At 38.3% G+C, this 18540-nt stretch overlaps 1 protein-coding gene across 7 annotated transcripts in view; it reads left to right on the forward strand.

Moving 5' to 3' along the window:
• Nucleotides 1-18540, forward strand: part of FIG4 (FIG4 phosphoinositide 5-phosphatase) — a 128944-nt gene that overhangs the window by 87116 nt on the left and 23288 nt on the right. For all 7 annotated transcript variants that reach the window (XM_073022404.1, XM_008007375.3, XM_073022403.1 and 4 more), the window contains exons 17-22: nt 1678-1736; nt 3000-3147; nt 6210-6293; nt 7986-8181; nt 9195-9277; nt 12439-12525. In XM_073022404.1, the coding sequence (XP_072878505.1) occupies nt 1678-1736; nt 3000-3147; nt 6210-6293; nt 7986-8181; nt 9195-9277; nt 12439-12525 (657 nt within the window). The remainder of the gene's footprint in view (nt 1-1677; nt 1737-2999; nt 3148-6209; nt 6294-7985; nt 8182-9194; nt 9278-12438; nt 12526-18540) is intronic.

Raw genomic sequence — 18540 nt, forward strand, 5'->3', positions numbered from 1 at the left:
AAATTAAAGACTGCATTTGCCCATTTCCAGTATCAGCTCCGTGTTTCACTGTTCCTTAAAGATTATTGATCTCAGCTACACCAGGATACTGGCCTGCTTGTAGAGATGCTTCTGTCTTCTGGATTGTATAGAGTTCCCTCTTATCTTGTGTTTTTTCTTTCAGGTGCGAAACTTGTGACTAGGGAGGATAGAAACAGTACTGGAATTAAGTCGCTCTGGTTTCTCTGTCGTTGTTTTCAGCTTGGCACTTCCAACACATAGAGCAGTGTCTGACACATAGCAGGTGCTTCATAAATGTGGAATGACTGAGTGAATTCTTCACAAGCAGCGGCCTTATCCTTGCTCTGTTCTTTTTATATTCAAAATCTTGTTATTGAAAAGGGGTTGGAGGGTCTGCCCCTTTGGTTTTGCTCAGGAGTTTGTCTTAGACGCGGAATCTCAGCCCCCACCTACTGAATCATCTGCCTTTTAACAAGATCCCAAAGTGATTGACATGCACATTGAATTTTGAGTAGCACTGCTGTAAAGCGTAACTTCAGTCTAAAACAAAACTTTAAGAACCTTTCCTGTCAGAACAGTGATTCACCCCACACAATTCATTAGGCTTCGTATTCCTTCTTTCATCATTAGTGGTTGTGTATTCTGCTTGCCATCTCTAGGAGAGTTCCCTATGTTGCCAATTTCATTTGGATACTTTCCCGTTGCTTCATAATCAGGATTATTCAAGATTGTAATTTCAGATTTATATTTTTAGAAAGCCTTTCATTTATATTAAATTCTCTTTTTAGCAATTTTTGGCTATAGACTTTTTTTTAATCTTTAGAAATCTGATTTTTAAAAATTCTTGATATATTGTTTTACATTCTTCTCCTTCCTAGCTCTCATGAGCTTTGACATAATATCACTTTTCCTCTAAATATTCATTTCATTAGAATTTGATTGAGAATTAGATTAGGTGTTCAGAGAGAAGGCCACTTAGGATTCTTTCAGATTCTTTGCTTATAGCAGACGAGCCTTCTAGCAGAAATCCAGACAGTTGACATTCTTTACTCTTACTCTGACTAGCCTCTGTAATCAAGTAGCACATATTTACAGTTAAAGAATAACAGGGTCTATACTGCTTTCTAAGGGAACTTGTTTGTTAGGACTGTCCAATTCAATCCTTAATGATTTTGCTTAACTGTTTTAACTGTACACACAGATGTATACATATACAGCAGAGTAGATTCTAACTATCAGATAACTGCACGCGAGGGAATCCTGGTTGTAGGACTTGGGTTAGGGTCCCACTTCTCACCTGTGGCAGAGTAAGTCACTATAGGCACAGTCCCTGGGAGAAGTTAACAGCAGTTCATAGAGTCAGCTTATTACATTCTAATCCTTTTTAGCTAAAAGTAAATAACATCAGAGCATCTTGACTCTCAGGTGGATTCATGGCATTTTTGTAGATCCACGACATAGTTGAAGGAAGAAAGCGATTGGGAAGGGAATTACTGTGTTGAAGACCTACTGTGTCAAAAGCTTTGCAAACATGTTTTAAAAAGATAAAAATTAACTTTGAGGTAGGAGGAAACCTGTTACTATAGACCGTATAAATTCTTTTTTTCCAGTAAATTGTAGAAAACCAACATTTACATTTGGTTCATCTTTTTTTTTTTTTAAATTTTTGTTTTATAGTTATACTTACTGGTGGACACCAGAGGTGATAAAACATTTACCATTACCCTATGATGAAGGTAGGTAACTGTTTGTGTTTTAGTTTTTACACTAACATATTTTGGAATTATACCTTAATGAACTTGAAGTATTAAATCCTTTGCACATAGTATTTTATTAGAAACAAATGAATAGCTATTCAGTATTATGTTGCTGCTTTAATAGATAGGATATTATAACACCTGTTAGCTTCTTAAAGGGCAGGAATTATATTATACTTCTTTTTATCTATGTAGGCCAATACCTTGTATTGTGTCTTACTATTATGTATGTCTCTCATATTTAGTCAATAAAATATATCAGCTCATCACTTTAAACTAGTACAGCTTATATTTCTGCATATTTTGGGGGAATGCGGAGGAAATAAGGACCCATTCACAAAGAGAACTTAAAACTTTTTTCCTCTGCTAAGCAGTGAAAAAAGGTATAGATGCGTGTATAAAAGTACATTTTAGTCACATTTAAATTAAATTTCATTAATTTGTCAGAGGGGCAGGAAACATTCTATATTAAAGGAATACCTTCAAGTGTATAATACATTAGAATGTTGTTGCCAAATTTAAATAATTGCCCAATTTTAAATAAAGCTTAATTCTGGCCCTGTTACTAACTCCCCTGACCTTGAGCAAGCTCATTTTCCATTTGGTAAAGGGTTCCTAGCAAGATCTCTTGCGAATCTGGAACGCTCCAATTGAGGACTCCATCTAGTCATGGTTCAGCATCCCAACTTTGGGTGGGGAAGGCCATAAAGTAAGATTATAAAGTATTTTTGGTTTTTATTAAGTTATAAATTCATTTTGGAAGGTATTTGTAACTTGAAATTCTGGGTAAAATCATTACTCATATTGCTAAGAAGGTTTAGTTGTTCTGGGAGAAAGGAAAGGGTTTTAACTATCTAACACTGGCTATTAACAGAATTTGAAACATAAAGGGAAACTTAGGGAAAAGCTGTACAATTTTTAGCTAAAACACAAAAGGCATTTATTTAAGAGCAAAAAGGAATTTAAAGAGCCTACTCTAAATAACTCCCTGCTCCAACTGGACTTCCTGAGGCCCTCCTGGCTCCTTAGAGCTTTTTGAACTCAGCTTTGCATTGTATTTTCTGTGTCTATCTCATCTCCTTTCTAACTGTGTAAGTGTTGGAGGCAGGAGCGTACGCTCGGTCAAGGCTGTGTCCCCCACAGAACTTACCACAGTGCTGTCTGTGAACACAGTTGTTATTACGGAAATGTTTACTTGATGTAATCTCAGACTTTTAGAGTAACATGCAGTATCTCTCTTAGTTATCTGTGCTGTGAACTTAAAGAAGTTGATAGTGAAGAAATTCCACAAATATGAAGAAGAGATTGATATCCACAATGAGTTCTTTCGGCCATATGAGTTGAGCAGCTTTGATGATACCTTTTGCTTGGCTATGACAAGCTCAGCACGGTATGTTGTGTGTACTCTGATACCATAAGTATTTGAGAACTGTAATTTTCCTAGTTTGTATATATATGTGTGTCTTTACCAGAAATCCATTCTGTAGGCCTTCTGTCAGGCGGGTAGTCAGCCTTTGTTTGGATACCTCCTGTGATGGGGAGCCCACTACTTCAAGAGGCAGCCCCTTCTATTGTTCTATTGACAGTTGGAGTTGATTTCTCCCCTTTGATAAGTTGAAATCTGCCTCCTATTGGTCCTAGTTTGCCATTTGGAATAAACTCAGTTTTTTCATTGAACACAGAAATTGAGAGTTGACGTAAATTAGTGGGAAAAGCATCATCTTTGGTACTAGAAAGGCTAGGATGTGAATCTTGGTGTAGCCACTTCCTGTGGGACCTTGGGAAAATTATCCAACTTACCTGAGCATTATTTTCTTAATCTGTCTTCCTCTGTCTCACTCCTTCTCTCTCTTCGTCCTGCACACACATTCCCTGCAAGTACCTTTTTAGTGCCTGGTACAGGCAGGTGATTAATAAATGGTAGCTATTGTTATTACTGTTTTTATTAGTCACAGGACAAATCTAGTTCCCCTTTTGCCTCGAGATATTTGAGGAAGCCATATTCATTTTTTTTTTCAGGGTAAATATCCTTCATTTTTTCTTCTGTAACTTATATGGGATGGTTTCCATTCTCTCTCCATACTAGTCTCTCACCTTCAGACACATTTCATTTTCTGTATCTCTTTTAGAATTTGATGGAACCCTTTAGGAAAAATGCTGGGACCAGAATAAGAAAATTGAGCAAAGAAAATTACTTATTATATTTTATACTAAAATTTAATTTTTTGTATTTCACATTTTCTTCAGATGTGGTATTTATATGCTTACACTTTATGTGGTACATGTGGAAACGTATTCTGTGGTTTTGTTTCCTAGAAATCACTCTACATTTTGCTTCAGTTTCAGGTAGTGAGGAACAGTTTGAAATTCTTACTTGCTTGATTTTTCAATTAAACGTGTTAGGGTTTAGCAGTTTTAACCATAAGACCTTTGTCATTTCTAGGAGTTTTCAACTCAGCAAATGATAAGTGACATTACGTGTATGTGTTTATATACATATAAACCCTCACTTCACATCTTTAATAATTTCTTGGAAACTGACTTTAAATGAAATGATGTTGAAATAAAAACATTATTTAAGGACCTGCTGTACATTGTCTCACTTGAAGTCACAGTTTCCACGAACCTATCAATGACATTAAGTGAGGACTTACTGTAGTTAATTGTGTTTGTGGTAGCTACTTTCTATAAAGTCACTGCAAACACTGAATTAGTAAATACTGAACCATTGCTTCTAAGGGAAATACAGGATTAGGTTCGTAAGAGCCTCTGGTCACATCATATTTGTCAGCCAATCAATGCATAACCTAGTTTTGTGTGTGTTTTTGTTTAAAGACAGAAATGTAGTTAATATACAATCAGTCCCTGCCTTACAATGATTCAACTTACAATTTTTCAGCTTTACGATGGTGCAAAAGTCACATACATTAGGTAGAAACAGTACTTCAAATTTTGAATTTTGATTCAAAATTCTTTATAATAACTTTGCTATAAAATAGGCTTTGTGTTAGATGACTTTGCACAACCATAAGCTAATGTAAATGTTCTGAGCACTTTTAAGGTAGGCTACACAAAGCTATTACATACAGTAGGTTAGGTGTACTAAATACATATTCAAGTTACTGTGGGTTTGTCAGGATGTAACCCCCATTCTAAATTGGGGAGCATCTGTATATTGTTGATTTATTAACATAACACGGCCAAAGCACTATAACTCATGCCTGAATGAAGCTTATTTAACACACATGTTTTCTCTGTCAGGTGCATCAAAGCTTTCTTGTGCTTAGAACCACTAAACAGCTTCAGCACTATATGTGGGGACCATCTTAAATAGCAAGATCACCAAAAAAGGCACCAAAAATGTGAAAAACATAGTGTTAAATAGACTGTGAAAAAGATATTTATTTATGATACGAGAGCAGAAATTAAGAAGCAGAGTACCCCTTGTTCAGCCTCAGCTGAGAACATAAGCATTGGGGGATTCAAAGTTTTCACCATTCTGTACATGCACATGTCTGCAGTGACTGTGAAAGTACCATGAGGATTGATTTGGGGGTTGCAAATACATGTTAGTGAGTAAGCAATCTCACAAACATGGAATCTGCAAATGAAAAGGATCAATTGTGTATGTTCAAAAAGAAATTAAGCCAGTTACATCTTTGAAACATTTTCAAACTGTTACAATAGCTATTTTAGGCCAAATTCAAGATTACTTTCTTTTCCTTCAAATAATGTGATATTCAGTCACACACTTGGAGCAGTGTCCTTGCCAGAAGCCAGGAGTTTCATCCAGCATAAATCCTGGAACTGTTGCCTTTTTGGCATCTACTGTGGAATCTGGTCTGGCTTCAGCAGTAATGGTGAGGTGGCCCTTGCATAATGTGGAAGCTTTAGCTTACCTCAGTAAGTGGTAAATTAAAAGAGTTTCTATTTAAAGTGTTCCGGCAGTGTTTTAATGAATTAACTTCAGCCTAATGAGGTAGATGTTGATATTTCAGTTCATACCACTGTGTTTTTGATCATTATGTCTACCTCCTTAGGTGGTATAGCTTAAAAATGTTATCTATGAAACTGAACAGCTTAGTGTCTTGTCATTGGCCTTTAGGAATTTAAACTTTACTTGAGAATTAATCATGATATATAACCAGATTGACCAGATAGTATACATCTTAGCAGAAGTTCAGATGTCAACACTGTTATAGTAGATGATATTTAAATTCAAAACTACTGGGCCTTTTGATCATAGAGAATTCACAATTAAGACTGATAACACTGAAATTACCTAGTGCTGTTAGTTCATGGTTTTATGTCCCTGAGCAGTTAGCTCAGAATATATAATATGTAACTCCTAGAGTTAAGAAGGCGTATTATAAGAATGTGAACTGAGATGGAAGCCGATATCATCTGGATGGACAGTAATTCATATGTAATTGTGTTTTCACCTTTCTTTAGTGACTTTATGCCTAAGACTGTTGGAATTGATCCAAGTCCATTTACTGTGCGTAAACCAGATGAAACTGGAAAATCAGTATTGGGGTAAGATTTGTGTATAAATGAAACTTTAAAGATTTGTGTAAAAGAAAAGTACTTGCAATATGATTTCCGCCAAAAACTAATAACTTCAGGTCATATATAGTTTATTAATAGCACTGGGATCGCTAAGGTGTTCAATACTGAAGGAATTTATGGGAGTTTCAGCAGTACAGTGCATTTTATTGTTTAAATTGGGAATATAACAGATGGCATAAAGGCAGGTGACAGATATTATGTCTTATAAATAACTCAGCATTCTCTATTTCCCAACATGAAATAGTTAAGTAAAACTTTATATTTATTGTATTTATTTTGTTGGCATCCTCCGTAACATAAAAGCAAATATACCCTGATACAGAACTTAATAGATTTTTCTGTGTATTACTATAACATTATTTTGAGGGAGACTATTATTTTATTCAGTCCAGTAAAGAAGAAGACATACTGTGCTTGCATCTTCATGCTTAAGAGACTGGAGTGAAATGTGTTGTTCCCTGGCATAAGAGCCTCTTTCCCCTTCAGTGACCTACCTAGTCTCAGTGACAGATTTCTTCTAGACGCTGGCCACATAGCCCAGTCAGGCTGCAGATGCAGAATCCTAATTGTATGGGATCTTAATTGTACTCTAGCTATGTGTGATTTGTCCAATGGGACATATATTGATATTTTCCAGAGACACTATTTCTGTGGCTTTTATATGTAGCCTTTAAATAGCTCATGTTAAGCCCTGATCAGATGCTATGAGGAATTTAAAAGAAGGAAGGTCTTCAGGAGTTTGGAATTCAGGGAATTCCCAGGACAAATGAGTAAATGACCAGCTGTATTAGTATGTAGCACAGAAACGTTACCAACTTGAATTTTTACTGGCAAAAGGTCAGAGTCTGCTTGTTTTCTGCAGTATCTAACCCATGGTCACATAAAACTGCATTTTCCTTTCCTAGAACATTTCAAAATATTATGGCATTTTTAGCTCCTTATAGAGAATTTTTTAAAGAGTGAAATATTAAACATTTTTCATAAACCAAAAAGTATTACTATAAATTATCTTCTGAATTTAAAAAACAGAATTCTTACTACTCTTTAAATTTGGCACTAAAATGAAAGCAAATACTTTTATAAGTGTAGGGTTTTCCCCTTCTATTCCCTACTATTAAAGGGAATGTTCAGCAAATACACTTGTTTACTAATAACCCAATACAATTTAAAATGTTATTTATGTCCATCAGTTGTTCATTATTTGGATACACTATGATTGATAAAAAATTATAGGAGGGAGGGAAATATACATGGGTTTGGCTACCCACTTTTTCTTGGAGCTTTTATGAGTTATAGCTAATTTTAATAATATCCCAAACATAACAGTCTTCTATAATTGTACCATAAGTTTTGAGAATAATGATATCAGTTACCAAAGGAAGGCAAGGTAACCAAGTGGTGAGAAGATTTTTTTCACACTCTGCAAGTAATTTTCATTTATCTTTTGATTTTATAACACGGCTTATATTCATATAAGGTCAGTACATGGACATGGAGAAATATGAACCTTTTCCCTGTTGCACAACCTGAATCCAGAAACTAGTGTCGCAGTCATTTTCTTATGCTTCACTAGGCCTAAGGCTTTGGGATAGAGTGATAGACAGTGGGTGTTGAGGGTTAGTTTAAAGATGCTTCACATCCATATTATTCTTTTAAAAGAAACAAAAGCAATAGAGAAGAAGCTGTATTACAGCGGAAAACGGCAGCCAGTGCCCCGCCGCCCCCCAGCGAGGAGGCTGTGTCCAGCAGCTCTGAGGATGACTCTGGGACTGATCGGGAAGAGGAGGGCTCTGTGTCTCAGCGCTCCACTCCCGTGAAGATGACGGACGCAGGAGACAGTGCCAAAGTGACCGAGGTGCGGAGGAGGGAAGCTTGTGGGATCCAGCCTGAGGCCCTGGAAAATGATCTTTACAACTCCACTTTCAGTTAAAAGGCTGAGAGCAAGAAAATGTCACATTATCTCACTGTTGTGTTTGAGGCACTGCATAAGATGAATACATTTAGCATAGGCATGATTTTATTTCATTTCAAAATAAAATTGGTATTTTTGCTTGCATGTGTAATGGTGAATTTCTTATCCTTTTAGAATTTTCAAGTGAATACTGGCCCTCTTTGATCAGCCCATACACTTGAGGTCCATTTATTCTCTTACTGGGCACATCGCTGGATCACAGGATTTAGACATACCTTCACAATCTTTGAATGGCCCCAATGGGAAATTCATCCTGTTCAATTCAATATTACTGATAGGTTAGGGGGAAACAAATAGAAATAAGCAACAAAAGGACCAACTCTAGCTTTGGAGAAATTTGATTTCTAGAAATATCCAAAACTAATTTAGAAATAGATAAGGCAGATAAAAACATGTTAATACAAAGAGCTGAACCCATATTCCTGGAGTTGGCAAACTGTGATGTATTGGCCAAATCCAGCCTGATGCCTTTTTTTTGTAAATAAAATTACATTGGAATCCAGCCATGCCTGTTTGTTTACTTATTGTATGTGACTACTTTTGCACTATAACAGCAGAGCTAAGTATTCGCAACAGAGGCAGCATACGCAAAAAAGTTTTTAAAATATTTGCTATCTGGCCTTTTACAGGATTAGGTTGCCAACTCCTGCATTATACAAAAACAGCTAGTAATTATTTAACAGCTTTTTTAAATCCTAGAACTATTTTTAGCAGAAATGGAAATCAAATTTTTTTAAAACCATTAACTAAGAAGTTTAATGAACAGGTTAAAGAAACATTGTGATTGCTTTTGTGGAAAAATTCACAGTTTCATTTTCTTTTGGAAATTTTTGATATGCTAGATGTCTAAAAATTCTTCCTGGTTCTTTTTTTTTTTTTTTTTTTTTAAACCCCAGAATGTGGTCCAACCCATGAAGGAGCTATATGGAATTAACCTCTCGGATGGCCTCTCAGAAGAAGATTTCTCCATTTATTCAAGGTGAGACATTTTCATGTAGAGATTAAAGAAAAATGAATATTTATAATTACAGTAATTTCTAACTACTATAACTTTTTTTCTAATTTGGAGACAGAGTCTCGCTCTGTCACCCAGGCTGGAGTGCAGGGGTATGATCTCTGCTCCCGAGTAGCTGGGATTACAGATGCACGCCGCTATGCCTGGCTAATGTTTTGTATTTTAGTAGAGACGGGGTTTCACTGTATTGCACAAGCTAGCCTTAAACTCCTGAGCTCAGGCAATCCGCCCACCTCAGCCTCCCAAAGTGCTAAGATTACAGGTGTGAGCCACTGCACCCAGCCTAGTATAACTTCTAAGAAATGAAAATAGTCAACAATACAGAAGAAAATGAATTCCACTTAAAATGCAGTTTCAGCATTGAGGCGGTCAAATTGTGAAACTTTGATTTATATATGGGGTTAAAGTGCTAAATGCCTGAGACTCTGCCCCTCAATGATAAAAATTTATGATGCATGCAGTTATCTGCACTGCTCATATGTAAACTACAAACCAAAGTACCAGTACATTCCTGCATTTTTAAATCCTCAAGGTCAAAGTCCCTTCTCACAAAATAAATCTGAGATGTTAACAAATGAGGACCTTGCATCACTTGAGGTCCTAGATGCTGGTGGGAGTGGTGACCGAGGAGGAAAAAGAAAACAGTAATAATAAGGTGCTAATTCACAGTGTTATAGGCCTTTATTAGGAAAATCTAGTTGAAAGGAGGGGATACCCATAAGGCATTCTCTGAAATCGTGTGCATATTTTCGTGTGTATGTGTGTCCTTTTGAGAGGATAGCAGATTCTCAAAAGAATCCTTCACTCAGAAATCCCCATGAGCCTGATGAGAACATTGCAAACACCTTCTCAGCTTAATACATGAATTTAGAAGACTTGGTTATTGCATATGAATACAGTTCCACTTATAAAAATTTGTAAATGTGTGTGTAAAATGTAAATTGTGTAATATAAAATGAGCACTGACCTTCAGTTATTTTTAAATGGGGGCATTTCATTTACAGAATCCATTGAATTAGATATTGTCAGCTTTTCGTTTCAATTAATAAAAACTACTCTATAAAATATAAAATGCACAGCATTTCCTGACTGCCAAAGCAGCTCCTGTAACTTGCACTCTTTTGAATATGCGTCACTGACTGGAAGCCAATTTAGTCATCAGAGCACAGCCACACCCTCCTGACTCTGACACACAAACACACAGTACTTATTCATCATGGCTGTCAGAACTCTGTAGCCAGACTCTGTGGTAGTTGAAGTGGGCCTTTACAAACCATGTTGCCTGAAGAATGAATTATCTGAAGTTAGTGACTGAGTAATATGACTTTGTTTATTGCAGAGGGCATGAGTGTATATGCCAAGGATTGAAGGGGTTACTTCAGGGGAGGGAGGAACCCATGTCCTAGAATAAAATTCTGTGTTTGATATTCTGAAGATAATACCTCCTTTCATTATATAACACTTTACACTCTTTTGTTTGTTCTTCAGACAATTCTGTAGTAGATTAAAAAGATTTTATCCCCTTTTATAGGCTAGCAGCGCAGCAAGCAGAGCCATTTAGTGCCTTATCCGGGAGTCATAGCCTGTGTTTCTGGGTACCATGGGGTTTTAGGTTGTTCCCTCCTTTTTGTTCTCTTGATCATAATCAGCTGCCTCTGCTTATGATGCAGACCTTGGGGGAAGGGGAGAAACAGGGGACTGACCAATTCTTTCCCTGTGAGTACCCCTTCCTGTGGGCACACTCTCCTTACTGGGCTTCTCCCTCCCTGCCTTGCCTGCCCTGGAACATCTCCCCTCTCCATCTACCATGGGCATTGCAGTAGGCAGAGGAATCCTCCCTCCATCAGTATCTGTGGGGTAACTGTGCCAGAGGGTGACCAGGGGATTTTGAGGGACCAATTGGCACCCACTTTTGGCTCAGCTAGGCTCTGGAGCTTTCTTAGTGCCTCCTCTGATCCCAAGGGGAGAGTTTCAGGGCAGGGCTAGAGTCCAGGTAGTTCTGCACTGAATTGGCAGGTGCCCGTGCCACCCCATTTCTGCACTCAGTTGGCTGGCTATGTTTGTGCGCGTAGTAGACAGTGACCTAGCCTGGCTTGCATGTAACAGCTCCCACCTGGCCTACCACAGAACACTGTGGAGAAGGGATACCACACAGCTAGAAGTGGTTTCTGCAGCCTGTCTTCCAGCTTCCCCATTCTTCTGCCTGTTTTTCCTATATTAGGCCTTGCCCACCTTTGGACTCCTAAGGATTTCTCGGTTTTGTAGTTTTATGGTAATTGCTGAGCCCCGCTGTCTATGTCTTCCTTTTCCCTCACCTTTTCTAGTGTCTTTGGTTTGCTATTTGACCAGACCTGAAAGCTTTCTACTTACTTCCTCAAAGCTTCATACACTTGCCAGTTTTTAGAAAACTCTGGCAGTGATTGTACACCTGATTTGGGAAGTTTGAAGTTCTGTACAAATAATCAGTACTATGTGGCATTCTTCCCAAAAAATGGATCAACATTTTTTACTTGCTGAAGATAAAAGTTAGATAAAAGTAAGCTGTTTGAAAGTTTTTCAGTAGCACTGTAATGATACAGTAATTGGTAGTTTCTGTAACACTTTCTTGACCTTTTAAAAAGCTAATGAAAAACAAATGGTAAACTTTTTCGTAGTCTTCAAAGAAAATATTTTTTAATAGTTAAAAAAATGGAAAGGAATTCCATGTCACTTGTCTCACTGCCAGCACCATACTGCATGCTTCCCCATGCTTCCTGCATGTCACGCATTAGATACATGTCACCCTTAGATGTGTGAGGCTCTGCGAGATCATCTTCCTGGCTTCAGGAACATTTCTGCTCAAGTTCTGCACCATGTTTAAATTAATAGAAGTTCAATGGCATGCACTTTTGATTTCATTCTTTTATCCATGGTTATGACTTACATTTTAAGCAGAATCCCTTTTCCTACTTTTAACAAGCCCACTTTAAAATCAGGCAGTCTTATGTTACTTACAGTACTCTTAGGTGCTTTTCTGAAATGAGCATACTACTGTCATTTGAAAGCTTACACCATTTTGTGTGATCTACTGAATTAATTGCAAGTACTCCCTTCTTTAGCTTACTCTTATCCATTGTAATTTGTAGATTTGTTCAGCTGGGGCAGAGTCAACATAAACAAGACAAGAATAGCCAGCAGCCCTGTTCCAGGTGCTCAGATGGAGTTATAAAACTGTAAGTACTAGATTAGATCTTTAAAGAAATCTTTGTATTCACACCACTCATAGGGCTTTCTTTAAAGACTTTTTAAGAAAAAGATTCACTCTTGTCACCAAATTAGTATAAGCACCAAAGTATCTGCTTGTGGTACCTTACTGGAGGAAAACTGGGTCTCTGAGGGATAGGGAAGAGGTTGGCAGCCCTAATGGTCCTGAAATGCATCTTTGGAGGTGGGTTTGGCATTGGTGGAGGTTTCCGACCATGAACTCTGCCCTCCACTGGGTAGAAGTGGGATGGTGAAACAGGTCCGATCCTGGAGACATGCTCAAGTTTAATACAAGACCTTTGAGGATATGGATGGATTTGTCTCTTCTAGCTATATATCCCCATCAGTTCTAATAACTTGCTATAAGTTAAACAGTTGTTTTGTGAAATCTTAAATAAACAGAACTATGTTCAAATCATAGTACTTCCCAGTTTTTTACCTTGAGCAAATAACTTAACTGCTATGTGGTTCAGTTTCCTCATCTGCAAAAGGGAATAATAGCACCTACTTTGTAAGACAGTGATGAAACTCAAATGAAATAATGCACACAAAGTGCTTAGAGTAGTGTCTAGAATACGTTCTCAAATAGTTGTGATCACCGTCATCATCCTCTTCATAGTCATCGTTACTGACTGCTTGTTGGGACCTAACAAAGCAAAGGGTTGTGACCAGAAGAGGCCCCTCTGATGCCATATGCTCAGTTGAGTTGCTTCCATAAAATGGGTCATGGTGGGCAGGGCACGGTAGCTCACGCCTGTAATCCCAGCACTTTGGGAAGTTGAGGCGGGTGGATCACCTTAGGTCAGGTGTTCGAGACCAGCCTGGCCGACATCATGAAACCCTGTGGCCACTTAAAATACAAAAATTGTCCGGGCATGGTGGTGCGTGCCTGTAATTCCAGCTACTTGGGAGGCGGAGACAGGAGAATTGCTTGAACTCGGGAGGCGGAGGTTGCAGTGAGCCGAGATTGCGCCACTGCACTCCAGCTTGCGTGACAGAGCGAGACTCCATCTCCAAAAAAAATTCACTGTGGAAGTTCAGTGAGGTAGTATATGTGAGGCATCTAGATCAGTGTCTGGCATACACTTGACATTTAGTAAATGTTCTCTTCCTTTTTCTTAAATCAGTTTGATCAGTTTGATCAATTAATTGTTTATTTGTATAGGTATCGATTGCTTAACTTCTCTGTATCTCACATCTGCGGGTTCTTAATTGATGGCTCACAGTAATTACTATTAGTAATGGCTCATAGTAATTACTGTTACAGTAATCCAGCAAAAGCCTTTTAGAGAGTAGTGGCTGTGGGGATTTTGAGAATGGGATGGATCTGGAAAATAATCTTAGTGGTGAAATGGACAGAACTTAGATCCTGACTCAGAGAATGGGGAGCAAGAGGGTGTTATTAAGGATGACCCTTAGGTTTTTTGGTTTGTGTAACAGTTTTGATTGATTTATTCATTCATTCACCTACTCATTCGACACATAGGTATTGAGTATGTCTGTGTTAGGACCATTCAAAGCTGCCATTCACTGAGGTCAGGAGCACTGCAAGAGGACTGGTTTGCCTTTAATGTAGCATCAAAGTGAAGAAGTTTAGGAGGCAGTTGGATTAACCAATCTGGAACTCAGAAGAGAACCTGGGCTGGGGATGTAAATGCTCATGAGTCATAAAGAAAGTCACCAGTTAAGGATGGGACTGCCTAGGAAGCGAGACTACAGTGAGAAAATTCTACAGCTGATCTTGGCAGGGATCTGGGTCTAATGTCTGAGACAGAGACATAGAAAAACCTACAAGGGAAACAGAGATGGCTAATCAGAGAAGTGGAAAGAACTCCAGACCGTATTTTATCACAGCCTTCAAAAACGCTGTTTATCCTTCTTTCTCTCCCCAACATTATTTTTTCTTTTTTTCGTCTTTTTTTTTTGTTTGGTATATAAGCCCCTATTAATTTAGAGACCACTTTGTTTTGTTATAACTATTTAGCATATGGAACTGTGGGCTCTCAAATGAATTGACATAGATATGGCCAAGGAAGGAAACTTTTTAAATGTACTAGTAAGAGATTCTATTAACCAAATAGTATTATACAAAGTGATTATTTCATTAAAATAATATGATACAACTTAAGAGGAGATGATGAAATGAACATAGCATACAAAATAAAAGCAAAACATTCCCCACTGTTTTCTTCAACATTATTTCTGATTTGATCTGTAATTCATCTTATGGTTACTACTTTCACATTCTTTTTCTTAAAATATTTCGTATTTGCCTTTGAGTCCTAGTATAGATGAAAACCACATGGGTCTAGAATTCTTTAACCTTTTCCACTTAATTAGTAAAGAATCTGTCATAAGGGTGTTTTTATACAGCATTTTCAGCAAGATAACAAAGAGCTTGGTAGCTCAGCATTATGTTGTCATGGCAACTGCCCAAGAGTGTTTTTGGTGTTTTGCGGGATGTGTGTGTGTGTGTGTGCACGCACGTGTGCACAGGGACGTGCTTTCTAGCCAGGTTCTTAAAATGTTGACTATTCATTTTTAGATTTCTAAAGCTATGCCACAACCAAGAGAAATTGCATTTATTTGGGATTCTTGACATTCTCCTCTTGCTATGTTTTGTTTTCTAGTATATTTAAGAGTCGTAATAAGTTTAAGTTCATGCACATACGCATCTACCCATATCTGGATAGTTCATCTTACCAGTTTTTCTTGAAATTGTGAAGAAACTGTTTTTTTCTTTTCTAAATATGAAGTATTTATAACACCAAATGTAAAAAATATTGACAGTAAATAATTGGCAAGAAGCAGTGGAACAGGGGCTCTTGAAATGAGCATGCAGAAACATGGATGGACAGCTGGACGCTTTCAACCACGGTCTTGCAGGACATTGCTTAGAAGTGGATGTTAAACCCCAAACTGGTCAATGTCTGTACTGTCAGCCCAAACACCCTAAGCTGTAGTTTGTGTGAGTGTGACTCCTCCCTGTGAGTCATAACCCCTCCCTGAGTATAGGGGTGGTGATCAGGGAGAAATGGCATCAGCCAACATTGACTGAACACACTGTGTGATGGGCACTGTTCTGTGTACCATAGCCTGTTCTAAGTTCTCACAATAACCCTGTGAAGTAGATCTTATTATCATCTCCATTTTACAAATGGGGACACTGAGGCACAGAGAAGTTATGTAACTTGCCCAAGATCATACAGCTAGCAAGTAGAGGAACCAGGATTTAAACCTACACAGGATGGCTCCAGAGCCCATGATCTCCATCACTAAGCTACCAGTGCCTGTTGTTACCAGCTGCTTTCCAATCACGGGGGTAGCAATGCTGGATTATTAGCATTGACAGACCTCATTTTGGGCATCTGACATGACCTGGATTTGTAGACACCTCTATATTCAGAAATATTCAGAAATTCTAATATTTCTGCTCTGTTGATCTTGAGTTTTAAAAGATACTTAGGGAGAACATACCTTAATTCTTTCCTCAGTACCTAACATACTGTCCCTGATGTAGACACACTTAAGTTTCCTGGGCAAGCATACTTTGCTTGACTCATTTGGTAACATCACATGGAGGTTGTTTAGCCATCACTGGATCCGTGTTGCTGATATTTAGGGTTGCTATAATCCTACGAGGTGGTATATTTTTAGAGGGCAACTCATCTTTGTGTCTCTAGAACAGTAATTTAAATTGAGTGCTCAGTAAATATTTACTGAAATGCACTGACTCTCACCCCCAATCACACCCATGACCATCAGGGCCTGGCTGAGGCCCCATGAGCATCCCTAGAATGCTCCCTCCATGTCCCACTGGTTTTCAAGGGGGCATCCTTGAACACTTTTTAGTTCTTTCTCTATTGTGTTTCTTCCTTGTAAACCCTTTGCCCCTCCTGTTTCTTTGTTTCCCTGCTGCCTTCTGAGAGAAAAAGAAAAAGCAAACACACCAAGTTATTAGCATTTTTTCCCCTTTAGTCTGCCTCTACTGCACCTGTGACCAAATGCCAGGTGAGAAGGACTAGAGTGGCAGGACTTGCTGTGCCTGGCGGGCGGGTGCTGTGGGGCCAGGCAGTGATTCACTATATTCATGCAAGACCAACATGTTCTCGTTTTACACTCCTACCAGTTCTTGAGAGATTTTAACTAAGCAACAAATGCCAATCAGTGGTAGGTTAAAAAGGCATGAACACATATCATTAGTGCTTGCTTTTCTGTGGTTCACCTATTCCAGGAATATGTCTCATTTAAAAATCACCTCTAAGAAATAGTTCAAAATATAACACAGAGTTTGTATAAATACTGTGTATTTTAGGATTCTTCCAGCTCAGGATAAACTGACATGTAATGCAGGGTAAACAAGTGTGCTTGACCAGGCATGGTGGTTCATACCTGTAATCCCAGCACTTTGGGAGGCTGAGGCGGGCGGATCACCTGAGGTTAGAAGTTCGAGACCAGCCTGACCAGTATGGTGAAACTCCATCTCTACTAAAAATACAAAAATTAGCCAGGCATGATGGCAGGCACCTATAATCCCAGCTACTCAGGAAGCTGAGGCTGGAGAATTGCTTGAACCCAGGAGGTGGAGGTTCCAGTGAGCCGAGATCATGCCACTGCACTCCAGCCTGGGCTGCAGAGTGAGACTCCATCTCAAATAATAATAATAATAATAATAATAATAATAATAATAACAAGTGCGCTTACAGTTTTAGGACCATATGGTTGCATTTATCCCCTAAGAATCTCTCATAAAAAGTGGTACTTCAAGTTTGGGTTTATGGCCCTTGGTGTAGGCTTCTACCAGAGCAAGTGTTTTATAAACCAGAGCATGCTGTTACACAGAATTAGAGCCCTTCTTCACACTGATGAGATGAGCATGACCCAATGGCCATGATTAACTCAACTTCATTTACTTTTCATGATGTTAATTTTCAATAACACATTCTTCACATACAAGTCACACCCCGGACCTCCACCTCCTTGATTTCACCTGGAACTTTGTAGATACTGCTGTGGTCTCTGTGCAGCAAACTGAATAAGTATTTCCCCCTTAATGGATAATTCTTGTTATCTTTTCCAAGCACCTGGAATACAGTCTTTAAACGTTTAAGGATTAGAGCAGCTCAGAGGCAGTGATCAATGATTAATCAGCTAATTCCCTCCACCGGTGGAGATAATAAGTGATAAGAGCTCCTCAGCCCAAGGAAACTGGAATATGACCTCTCCTCTCACTCCAGAAATTACCAAGATAGGCTTTCTTCCTCTTTCATCCTGACATTTGCTTTCTTTTCTCTTTTCCCTTATCCATCTTTGACTTTTTCCAGATATCTTTTCTGTTTCTAATTACCTTTCTCCACTCCCCATGTATTTTTGCCTGCCTTTTGCTTTTGTTCTTTCTCCCTCACTATCCTTTCCGTATCCCCTCCAGGGTATTTATAGCTCTAAAAAATGTACAGTAATTACTCCCAAACACAAGTTCCTGTCATACATATTCTAGGTCAGTGTTTTTCGGACAATTCTGAAAATTAGTCATGAAATTAATTTAGTAGGCTTGTGCAGTGAAATGAAATAGCACTGAACTGAATACAATTTAAAGTATGACCACAAGGCACATATTATGAGTGAGTCTTGTTTCATGAAACTTATGTTTCTGTGCAAAAATTTAGCATGTGTGTACCAGTTTGCCATGCAACATGTATTTCTTACTGTGGGTGACTTCACAGTTTGGATTTATATGAATGCATCTTTTCTGGAACCACAAGAATTAGAAAACTTAGCTCTGTTCCTGGCATCTAGGCACTTACTGTTTGTTGAATGAGTGAAAGACATGTGAATGACTCCTGTTGGGGATAATTACAAAAAGAGAAGAGGAGTGAGTGGTTTCTGTCGTACATCCATAGTGGATAAAATAAATGCAGGCCTTGGAAAATAGGCTTCCATTATTTCCATTGAACTGGGAGCTGGGATAAGCATGTGAGGGAAGA

The sequence above is a fragment of the Chlorocebus sabaeus genome, chromosome 13 (genome assembly GCF_047675955.1).
Source record: "Chlorocebus sabaeus isolate Y175 chromosome 13, mChlSab1.0.hap1, whole genome shotgun sequence".
NCBI lineage: Eukaryota > Metazoa > Chordata > Mammalia > Primates > Cercopithecidae > Chlorocebus > Chlorocebus sabaeus.